Source organism: Spea bombifrons, chromosome 9 (genome assembly GCF_027358695.1).
Source record: "Spea bombifrons isolate aSpeBom1 chromosome 9, aSpeBom1.2.pri, whole genome shotgun sequence".
Lineage (NCBI taxonomy): Eukaryota > Metazoa > Chordata > Amphibia > Anura > Pelobatidae > Spea > Spea bombifrons.
In genome coordinates this window covers 33864036-33875933 of record NC_071095.1, presented here as the reverse complement: position 1 = coordinate 33875933, position 11898 = coordinate 33864036, and the positions used below count along the sequence as shown (strand labels likewise).

At 42.0% G+C, this 11898-nt stretch overlaps 1 protein-coding gene across 1 annotated transcript; it reads left to right on the top strand.

The window, feature by feature from the left end:
* Positions 1–8354: 8354 nt before the first annotated feature.
* On the top strand, positions 8355–11639 carry LOC128504702 (protein N-lysine methyltransferase METTL21D-like). The gene is made up of 6 exons (XM_053474877.1): positions 8355–8578; positions 9082–9192; positions 9301–9373; positions 9961–10080; positions 11177–11281; positions 11557–11639. Exons 1-5 carry the CDS (start codon positions 8355–8357, stop codon positions 11279–11281), a joined length of 633 nt encoding a protein of 210 aa, XP_053330852.1. The 3' UTR covers positions 11557–11639.
* Positions 11640–11898: the final 259 nt, after the last annotated feature.

Here is an 11898-nt window from a genome sequence, read left to right as displayed (position 1 = left end):
TTTGGGGGTCACCGATCGGCAGCGTTTCCCCGGCACGCTAACGCTATGTTTGCTGTCCCTGTTCGGGTCATTTTGGGAGCTGCAATCGAATAAAATATCTGATATATAATTGTCAGGAACTGGGTCCATACAGCCGACTGTAATGATCCAGGGCGTCCAAAGATGGAGTTCAGGATGCAGTAGCAGAGTCACAGGACAGGGCCTGGTGCAGGGCGACCGCACTCACCTGGGTGGTGAGCATCTAGGGTTGTGCAGCCACATACCAGCGCCCTGATATAATAGCGGATGTAGTCCAGAACGAAGATAAATCCTGCAGGCACCCTGGAACAGGCATGACAAATGACAAGACTCATGTGAGGACTGCTGCTGGCTGGGAGTGTTGAAGCTAAGCAGAGTAATAGCTGAAACATACACGTAAGGGATAGGGAGACCAGGCACGAAACATAACAGACAAGATATACATGATACAGGGCACTACATGGAACAAGACAAGGAATAAACATAACCAGACAGACAAGATATGCATGATACAGGGCACAACATGGAACAGGAGAAGGAATACTCAAGATCAGAAATGAAAAAGACAGGACACCCCGCTGCCGGGGGGACAGGACACCCCACAGGTTACCTCACAGACTGACACACATAAATACAGGAACTAGCCTAGGACTATATGATAACTATTGGAGATTGCGTCACATCTTATGGCCATAGTATGCTTAGCCCACCACTACGCCAAAGTACTCCAATGACGGTGGGTCCTAACGCTAAAGCCTTCCTACGGAGGTACTAAACAAACCAAACGTGAAATCCCAACACATAGCAATGAGACATACCTGTAAACTGCAGGCTGCAGACTGAGACAAACGTAATGGGTGGGGCTCACCTTATAAAGGAAACAGCTGAAGCAAAGAGCAGAACTAGAAGCAAGGAATGGAAGATCAGAACAGAGCATATGGAAATCCAGGAACGGATTGAAGTAAAACATAGAAACTGAAGCAAGATTGAGATATGCAGCTCCGCAGCCTGGGTAGAACGTGACAATAATACATGGGAGACCAAATCAAATCTGAGACCAGCGCAAAGTGACACTGAAGCAGCAAATCCCAGTAACGCTCAGCTGGGTATAATGGGGAATCCTGCCATACAAAGCGGGCACATTGAAAGGGCACATGGTGGGCGATGCGTCTATTTGTAATGAATCTTTACTTTCGTCCATTACAATCAACAGAAAAGAAGCTGGGGAGACTGGGAGACAGCAGCGGAAAGAGACAAATGGCAGAACAGTCTGGGGAAACTGGCAGATGGCAGCGAATTCTGAAGAGACTGGGAGAAGACAGCAGAGTGTGGAAAACTGTCAGAAGACGATGGAGACAGGCAAATGGCAGGAGAGTGTGGGGAGACTGGCAGCGGAGAATGGCAAATAGCAATTGAGTCTGGTCAGACTGTCAGATGGCAGAGACTAGGTGGGGGACTGGCAGATAGCAGTGAAGATGGGCAAATGGCAGTGGAGTCTTGGGAGAGTGGCAGAAGGCAGCAGAGACGGGCAAAGGGCAGCAGAGTATGGCGAGACTGGCATAAAGCACCAGACTTTGACAGAGGGCAGGAGAGACTGGTAGACAGTAGCGAAGTCCGGGGACACAGACAGAAGGCAGCAGAGTGTGGGGAGACTGGCAGAAGGCAGTGGACATAGACAAATGGCCGCAGAGTCTGGGGAGAAAGGAAGATGGCTTCAGAGTGCGGGGAGACGGCAACAGAGACCGGCAAATGGGAGTGGAGTTTGGTGTGACTGGCTAACGGCAGTGTACTCTGAGGAGATTGGCAGACAGCTACAGAGATGGGTAAATGACACTGGTGTCTGGGGAGACTGGCAGAAAGCAGCGGAGTCTGAAGAGACTGGCAGAAGGTAGCGGAGTGTGGGGACACTGTTAGACAGTAGCAGAGACGGGTAAGTAGCAGTGGCGTCTGAGGATATTCACAGAAAGCAGTAGAGTCTGGGGATATTGGCAGATGGCAGCAGACTATGTTAGACAGCAGAGCAGACTGGCAGATGACAGCGGATTCTGGGGAGACTGGCAGCCGAGTCTGTGGGGACTGGCAGCCGAGTCTGGGGAAACTGGCAGGTGGCAGCTGAGTCTGGGGAGACTGGCAGGTGGCAGCCGAGTCTGGGGAGACTGGCAGGTGGCAGCCGAGTCCGGGGAGACTCTCAGGTGGCAGCCGAGTCCAGGGAGACAGTAGCCGAGTCCGGAGAGACAGTAGCCGAGTCTGGAGAGACTCTCAGGTGGCAGCCGCGTCCGGGGAGACAGTAGCGGTGTCCCGGGAGACAGTAGCGGAGTCTCAGGAGACTGGCAGATGGCAGAAGAGTGTGAGGAGACTCGCAGAGGGCATCACAGACGGGCAAATGGCACTTCCTCAGTTTATCCAGGGATTATCTACTCACGCAGCAACGATAAGAGTTCTGTCTCCACCGAGTCCGACTCAGGGAGGTCACACCATGACAAATTCTAATAACACAGAAATAATACACAATGCAATGGTTAAACTAATTAACACTTACCTCTCTGGCTTATATTTAAAGGAACACTTTAGGGCCCCACTTTTTCCAAGGCACTTTGGAAGTAATTTTATATGTATTCTCTTACTTAAAGGAAGACGGGGAAATGCTGTGCTTGCCTACGGATTAAACTATGCATCATACAGGGCTGGCTCTCGAATTAAAATCTACATACTACAGGGCTGGCTCATTAACCAAATTAACACTTTTGTTAATGTATATGCTCCTAACTGGTTCTCGCTACGTTTTTTTGAATCTTTGATTACTAAAATCGACACACTTCAGAGTGGTATTCTCTTGATGGGAGGCGATTTTAATGCTGACCGTAGCTTTTCTAGATCAGATTTAAAAGGATCTGGTAGTTCCTCTCCTGGAATTTAAGAATTTCTGTTACAGAACTCTCTGTATGACTGTTCAAGAGTTTTCCATTCAACAGAGAGAGATTATACCTTTTATTCAAATATGTATCAAACATATTGACGCATAGATTGTTTCTTGATAAAAGCAAAACATTTAAATGTAGTGAGAGATTCCAAGATCGGATCATGCCCCGGTGTTTTTGTAGATCTCTAATAACTTAGATTATAATATTAGAAATAACTGGAGGTTAAATGAATCTATACTGATAAACCCAATAAATAAACAAGAACTGATAATTGAGGCTCAGCTATTTCTAGAGAATAACAATGTACTAACCCAGACAGTAGTACACCTTGACTCCAATTACTATAGATTGAGCCAAGCACTGACCATGGTACAGTTAGCTTACATCACTACATGCTGAGCCAAACACTGATGGTGGTACAGCACAACTCTCACCACTATATACAGAGGCAGGCATTGACGGTTGTACACTATAACTCCCATCACTATATACTGAGCAAGCTACTAATGGTGATACATTTTAACTCCCATCACTTTAAAGTAAGCCAGGAATGATTGTTGTTCACCATAACTCCCACCACTAAATACGGAGCCTGACATTGAAGATGATACAGCTAATTATGTAGGAGTTTCTCTTCATGTCAATCAAAGAAAAATACTAGGCAAATATATATATATATATATATATATATATATATATATATATATAGATTGTACTTAGTGACAACAAGGCTGAAAGCAAAAGCATGTTGAAGCTGGCGCCATGGGTACATGGTACCCACTCTATGCAGAGACACTGTTTGTGCTCTGCATCACTAGTGTAGCAGGGTCATGCAAGGTGCGTTACACATGACCCCGCTATAGTACCAATGCATGGCACAAAAAGTGTGAGCTGCAGGGGAGACATAACTCCTTGAGTTAATAGGGAGAGGGGCATAGTATGTATGTTTCTTTATATATCTGTATGTACAGTATGTACAGTATGTTTACAGTAATTATATATATATATATATATATATACCAGATAGGCTGCCAGATAGGATGATACGGGTCCCCTGCAGCGCTGCGGGGATCTGGATCTTAGTCTTGTAGTCAGACCTCTATTTGAGGTCTGATTAGAAGACGACTTTGCATATAAGACGGGGGGTATTTTTCAGAACATTTGCTCTGAAAAAACCTTGTCTTATAATCGAACAAATACGGTACTTTAAAAAATGTACAGCTCTGAGTATAGAATGCACAGGATGAAGAGGATGATGACACTAGATTTCTACGCATTGTGATCAAAGTCAAGCGCACATTATCAGAAGTAGGGAAAATACATTATTTATACACTCAGAAGTTTCAGGTTGCTATATATATGTTTGAAGAAAAGGCATTGCTGATTAATGATTACAGCAAATCATACAGAATATTACAAAGAAATCACAAAACCTTTTCTGTCCTTTTCAGGTTGATCATCCGCAAGTTCATTGTAAATGTGGTCCAGCACTTCCCGGTATTTATATTCACTGTCAAAAGTCAGAGAGCCCTCTGCAATTCCAGTGATTTCCGGAAGTGAGTCATCCGGCGCTTTCTTCTCACCCTTTTCATCTTCACAGTTATCAGACCGGCCAGGTAGATCCGAATAAATCTTCATTTTACCTGCCATCACTGAAGCTGGGAAACCAAGATGACACCAAGAACATTAGAATCATTAAAACTACAATAACTATAATATTGCATAATATTAGACTTGTGCATTCGTTTCCATACAAATGCGTTTTCATGCGAATGCAACATTGGGCAAATGAAAATTGGCCGTAATTTTAACTAAAAAAAAAGAGTTTCTCTAAATCCTTTAAAATCCAAAAACATCCGAGCTGCTGTAAATCTCATCCCATGAATTGCACCTGGACCCACGTTGCACCTATAGGTCTTGATTTAATAATTGAATATTATAAATATCCCTCAAGATTGTAAGCTTGCGAGCAGGGCTCTCTCTATCTAATGTATCAGTTTGTCTTAGTCTGTCAATTCTTGTCTCGTCAGACCCCTTGAATGTATTGTATCAAGCGCTGCATAAACTGCTGGCACTATATAAATAAAAGATAATAATAATGCTAATAATAAATATGTGCAGGAATATTTCTCTACCAAACACATTATACAGAGAGATTCCCAGCTGCTGCTTCATGTTAAAGTTACTTTGTTACATGTGAATAGCGGAGCCGATGAGTTTTACAGCAGCTCGGATGTTTCTTCTGGGCGTTTATTTCTTTGCAACCAGACAGACGAATGGGATTTCCAAAAACAAAAATATTGGACAAATTTTGTCCATTCCGGAGACGGACATATTTCACAGAATACGAAGACATCGTTTCTACTGAAAACTAACACAAAATAAACTTTCAACATAATATACATAAAATTGCTTTAGGTTTACTCCCTTGTGACCAATGATGTACGTCATGAAAAGATGGTAGCACAGAACTCATGATGTACCTGGTACATAACCGGTTAAATCGCTCCCACATCAACGAGATCAACAAGAGCATGGGGGGGGCACTGCTGCTGATGGCTCCCCGATCAGAGCCGTCAATCAATGGCAGATCTTCCATGCTACAGCCAATCACATGCATGGAAAAAGTCAAAAGACAAAGGTGATGCTTGCAAGCATTGCCTTTGTCTCGGCTCTCAGTGATTGTGAACGGGTTTTTTTTACTATATTTAATTTTTATTTTTATTTTGTATGGTTAGTATGGTACTTAGTAGGGAATGTTTTAGATATGGAAAGGAAGGTGTTAAAAAAAATGAAACAGGAATCTAGGGTGATTTGTAAATTAGGGATATGTTAAGCAATAAAATGTTTGGTAATTGTTCATTTTATATATCTTTTATATATAAAACTTTATTTCATAAAGAAATTGCTTCACATATATGAATAGGAATTTTGAGAAAATCCCTACTTGTCCAAAAAAAAATGTATATAATTCATGTGCGTACACGAACTGAGAAATGGGAACATAGCTGTTTAAGTCGTGTAGTGATTTTGGTGTTTTAATCCATTAGTAAAATGAAACAAAAAGCCCTAACATACCTGTTACAATGAGATGAAGAGTGGATGCGCAACAGATGAGTAATAGCAATAGTCCTGCAGTATAACAACTACAGGGATTTGCTACAAAAGATTGGCTTGTAAATTAGAATTTCTGTGTTTATAACTCAGAATAAGTCAGTTTGTCCAAACGTGACCTACTATCGCTACTCTCAGTAATAGAGTGATTGTCTGGGCTCGTGATCCCCTAATGCATACACTTAGAATGTGTGACATCACAAAGCTATGACACAACAATTGACCAGTTACCATGGTGATGATGTAAACAGTCATGTGGAATTCAATAGCCTTGCAAAGTAGCAGTTATGCCGGTGTATTAAGCTTTCTTTATAATGCAATGAAAAGATATTAATGATAAAAGTTTTAGTGTGCTTGTGTACTATGAGCCCAGAACACAATTTATTTGGTGTAATAAATACAGTTTCAACAAGAAACGACAAACGGTATATAATATTAAAAAAGAAAATATTTATTTCACATGTAAATTATAGTTGTACATAATAATATAGGTATTTAGGGAATTTATATAGTTTTATACTATCGCTGCTCTCAGTAACAGAGTGCTTGTCTGGGCTCGTGATCCCCTAATGTATACACTTAGAATGTGTGACATCACAAAGCTGTGACACAACAATTGACCAGTGAACATGGAAATGATGCACTGCCATGCCAAAATTGTTGTGGGAAGTGGGTGTGTCACGGTGACATCATAAAGCTGTCAATGATGTAAACAGTCATGTGGAATTCAATAGCCTTGCAAAGTAGCAGTTATGCTGGACTGCTAAGCTTTCTTTTTAATGCAATAAAAATGTATTAATGATAAAAGTTTTAGTTTACTTGTTTCATATCAGGCCCTGTGTGCTTCTGTCCTATTTGTTTTCTACCTTGTTTATGAGCACAGAACACAATTTATTTTGGTGAAATAACTACAGTTTCAACAATAAACTACAAACGGTATATTATACTAAAACAAGAAAATGTTTATTTAACATGTAAATTATAGTAGTACATAATAATATAAGTATTTAGAGAATTTATATAGTTATATTTATATAGTTGGGGAAAATGTCTAAGTAGAACAGCAGCTTTAATTTAGAGAAATCAGGAAGATGCATTATGCATTATTCCCCCAGATATAGAGATATGCCTTATATCCCCTGATATTCCACTGTGCCCCCCTGACATGCCTTATAACCTCCTATATGCCACTCTGACCCCAGATATGCCCCTCTGCCCCCCAAATATGCCTTTTACCCCTTATATGGTCATGTCACACTGGTGCTCCATCATAGAAGCCCCAGTAGAGGACAGTAGTGGAGGATGTCTGCGCGCATCGCACAGACACCCGCCGGCTGTCAGAGAGGAGGATCCGGGTCCCCTGCAGCGCTGTATTATTATCCAACCACTAATTAAGGTCTGATTATAAGACGAAGTGTATTTTTCAGAGCATTTGCTCTGAAAAAACCCTAATTTTATATTCCATAAAATCGATTCAACATTGTCGATTAGAATTTTTTTCTCTCACGCAGTATAATTTACCCGTTTATATATATATTTATGACAATAATATTGTGTTGTTCTTGGGTACCAATTTGCCTTTTTATAAGTTTTCTTCCACCCATCCTGGATTTATAGGATCTTAACCCTGCGTGGCCAATGCAGCCTTTCTTGGATATTGTACCCTGTGCATGGCTGTTAAACACACAGTGGCGGCAGAGTGCGATAGAGACGCTTTTATAAAGAAGAAAACGCTTTAAACATATTAAGAGAAAAACGGATTTTAATTTCATTTCCAAGTGCATTCCATGTTATGTGCATTTACATATCCGTGAGCAATTCTAATATGAAACGTGGCTGTTGCTTTATTATTATATATTATATTCTCGTATACAGTACACATTGTGCAAGTGTCAGTCACCGAGCGGGCGCCAAAGACAGACAGACACACCGAGCAGAGACAGACAGGCAGACAGACAGGCAGACAGACAAGCAGACACACCGAGCGGACGCCACAGACAGACGGACACACACACCGGGCAGACGCCAGTGACAGCCAGAGACACACCGAGCGGACGCCAGAGACACATCCCCCTCCCGAACGGACACCGGCGCGCATCAGTTCAATGCATTTCCACTCATTTCAGTCTCCAGTTTCCGGCAGTACTTTGTACCATGTGATCAGTCACATGATCTGACAACCTCTTTAGAGTCCTACTGGGTAGGAACTAGCAGCTGTTTGGGCTTTGTGGGCGTCAATGCTGGCACAGTGAGGAAGCGGGCACCTGAGGGGTTTGGCCTGTCGTCACGGACCCGAGGGCAATGTTTTTGCGGGAGCTGGAGCGCAGTGATGGGACGGTTCTGGCGATTCAGCAGCTGAGCTCCGGAGACGTAGGCTGCGTGGTGTGGGACGCCGCTATCGTACTATCCAAGTTCCTGGAGGGCGAGGAGTTTGTGGGCCCTGGATTCCATAAGCTGAGGGGGAGATCGGTTCTGGAGCTGGGGTCTGGCACCGGCATTGTAGGGATCATGGCGGCAACCCTCGGGTAAGTGGCAGATCTGGTGCCACACAATGTAAATAAATGACTGATATATTCTTTATGAGGAGAGTAATAAATCTCAACTATAATTTTATAACCCTTTTAGAAATATGAATGAAACCAAGTTATGTTTTTTCATTAACTTGGCATAATCAATACATATAGGTTATATAGGTGCCTGTGTGTACGTGGATATACATTTATAGATTCATTCAGTACATTAAAAATATCGCCTGCTCCCTTATAAAACACTACAGCATGACTTCCAACGCATACCTACCAAGTGTCCCGAAATCCCTGCTTCCCTCTTTCCTCACGGATGCCCCTGTTTTGTATGTACTCAGAATATCGGACGCTGCTGGCCCATTTCCCACCCGCCATGATAATATTCTAAAAGCAGATTTTTTTTTCCTTTTAGCTCCAAAATATCCATTGATCATTCTATGCTTTTGATCTTTTACTTGGCACGACTATTCTTTCATTCTAAGTACAATTTATTTTCTGTACAGGGCAGACGTCACGTTGACGGATCTTGAAGACTTGAAGGACTTGATGAACGTGAACATTGAAAGCAACAAGGATCTAATCACCGGTAGCTGCCGAGCGAAGGTACTAAAATGGTTTGTATATCTCGGCTTGGTGGCAATAGGTTCTCTTTACTAGGATATGATTCGCCTTTAAATAATTAATCATGTTGTTAATACTTGGGGATATGTTTTCTTTTTCAGGGGTGAGGATGTCACAGAGTTCCTGCCTTCACCTAACTACATTTTGATGGCGGACTGCATATACTATGAAGAGGTGCGGGTGCTTCCGTATTTATTACATGGCTCAAAAGAGATCTTGTCTAAAATGGAAATGTGATGGCAGATATGTTCCATTTAGCCCATCTAATCTGCTGGGGTTTTTTTGGGGGGGGTCCCCTCCTGGTGTTAAAGACTCAATTCTTGATCTTGGTTTTGGGTAGGCCTATACCTATGGGACTCATGTTTAAATGTTCTTACTGCATTAACCTGCTGCATTTAGGCTGGTTCAGGTATTAGAATAGTGTGTATCATGTGTGCCCACCTTGGTGCTGTGACACCCCTGAATGTTATTTGCTATATGTTTATTATGTCCGTCCTGTGAGTAGTTCCCTCATTAGGGTAATGTATAAAATCTGTATATGTATTGTAAGGGCCAGTGGGCGGTATGCTAGGGGAGTAGGGATAAAGACATAAGTCTTGGACTTAACTCTGTCTCACCAATGGACCAATCAATTGGTCCATTGGTGAGATAGACTTAAGTCAAAGACTTACATCAATTTTATTTCATGATCTCACCAGGTATATTGAAATACTGTCATTATCAACACATGTAAACCTCTTTATTTTTTGTTATTAATACAGTCCTTGTGTCTGCTGCTGAAGACCCTTAAAGATCTCTGTAGCCTGGAGACTTGTATCCTGTGCTGTTACGAACAAAGAACCACTGGGAAAAACCCTGAAATTGAAAGAAGATTTTTTGAGGTGAGATCATAGAGCCCCCCTTGATAGGTTTAAATATTTCTGCTTCTGCAGATTGTTAAACACATTTTTGTTGCTAGTATCAGTTTATCCGTCCTTGGTCTGTCGTTTTTGTCTGGTCTACTAAACAAACAGCCTGTTCCTCTATAATACTGCCCGTGGTAAACGTTAGAATGGCTCTGTCTCAATCACTCAGCTCTGGAGCTCTGACTAATATAGCCTGTGGGAAAAAAGGATTCCATTATCGTGGCTCTAAGAGTCAGCTCAGTGTGTTGCTTGAGCAGGGAAAGTCACCCTAAATATCACATGACTGGCAATGTCGGTCTGCAGATAAAAGGGGGTATAATGGGACAATATTAGATAAAACCAATATTTTTGTATACAGGTCTATGTGTTATGGTACTACAGGCAGACAACCTGTCTCTCTTGTTCTGATCCCAAAGATCTTCTGCATCCCTTTCACTACTTTTTCATGAGCTGCTCAAATGAATGTTTCGTACCCAGAACCCTTGTGAATAGTATTTCTTGAACTATGAGAACAATTCACCTGCGGTGTGATTTAGTGAACCTCGTCTTTACATAATCCTTAGTTTCAATTGTAGCTTCTGAGGGGGATTATGGAACATGGTGGGAGTACACAGGCATCTGTTCAGAAGTAAAAAGTGCTTTAGGAAGCATAAGTTAGGCACTTCAGGCTTGTTTTTATTTACACAGAGCAGCCACGGTTATCTTAGTTGTGTTTTTCCAAGTCCAACGGAACTATACAGCTCTCCGTTATTTCCGTGTTCATGTAAGCAGCAGTCATGTTAGTATTGGGCTGTAGTTGCCTAGTATGGGTTGTAGCATGGATCAGTGCTGATCATGGGGAGAATGCATAGAGAGCTCATGAACATCTTCTCCCAAAGCCTATATGTTCTTGAGCTGGTAACTGCTAGTTCTGCCTTGCTGACCTGAGGAGGTAGCCACCAGAGAGGGGCATATGAGCAAGAGTTGGAAGTCCCTTTGGTTTCTGTGTTAATTGAGTGACATTTAGCAATTTACCCCAGATTTCCTCTTCTAAATATAGCATATATATCATATTTCCTCAATTTCTTTTTAGCTGCTGGGGGTTGACTTTGAGTTTGAAGAAGTACCTTTGGAGAAACACGATGCAGAGTACCAGAGTGAAGACATTCATATCCTGAGAGTTTATAAGAAAAAATAGGTATCACTATCCACAATCTGCCTCATATTTACACATTTCACAGGAAAGATAATTACCTCTTAGAAATAGCATACTTTCCAAATGGCGGTTTAGCTCTTGTTGCGCTGGTGTGTGTGCTCTGGTTTGATGCATACATTGTCAGCCATGCCTGCATATTGCACTGTTCAGAATCTGCTCTAGTTTCTAACTGCACTACGAGAAACAAAATATATGATTCAAATAAATTCCTTGGATTTTTAGAAGGGTAACATGGAAACAATTCTGTTTGGATACAGGCCCCAGCCGCGTGGCCAGCTTTGACTGCTTGCCACCATTAAGCACAAGCTGCAGCAGATCCAGATGCCTCCAACCTGGTCACAGCCATTCACCGGTTTTTTTGGCGATGGAGAAAATGTGACGTCCAGGACCAGCGAGCAAAGCCCTGGAAAACGGTGCTGCTAGACAAGGAGCAAACTGGCACTGACTCTATTGCTGGAAAATAATCTGTGGATTAAGGCTGGAGCGCTTATTCAGTTAATGAATGTGCTGTAACCAGCAAATGTGTAAATTAAAATGTTATTCAAACTTTTTTATTCCCAGTTAAGTTCAAAAGGTTCATTTTTTTATTTTTTTTTATT

What these genes read in the sequence shown, in the direction of transcription:
- LOC128504702 (XM_053474877.1), top strand. Translation starts at nt 8,355, where the DNA reads ATGTTTTTGCGGGAGCTGGAGCGCAGTGATGGGACGGTTCTGGCGATT. An exon ending in ATCATGGCGGCAACCCTCGG is followed by an intron (nt 8,579 to 9,081) that starts GTAAGTGGCAGA and finishes TTTTCTGTACAG; the next exon opens with GGCAGACGTCACGTTGACGG. An exon ending in ACTGCATATACTATGAAGAG is followed by an intron (nt 9,374 to 9,960) that starts GTGCGGGTGCTT and finishes TTATTAATACAG; the next exon opens with TCCTTGTGTCTGCTGCTGAA.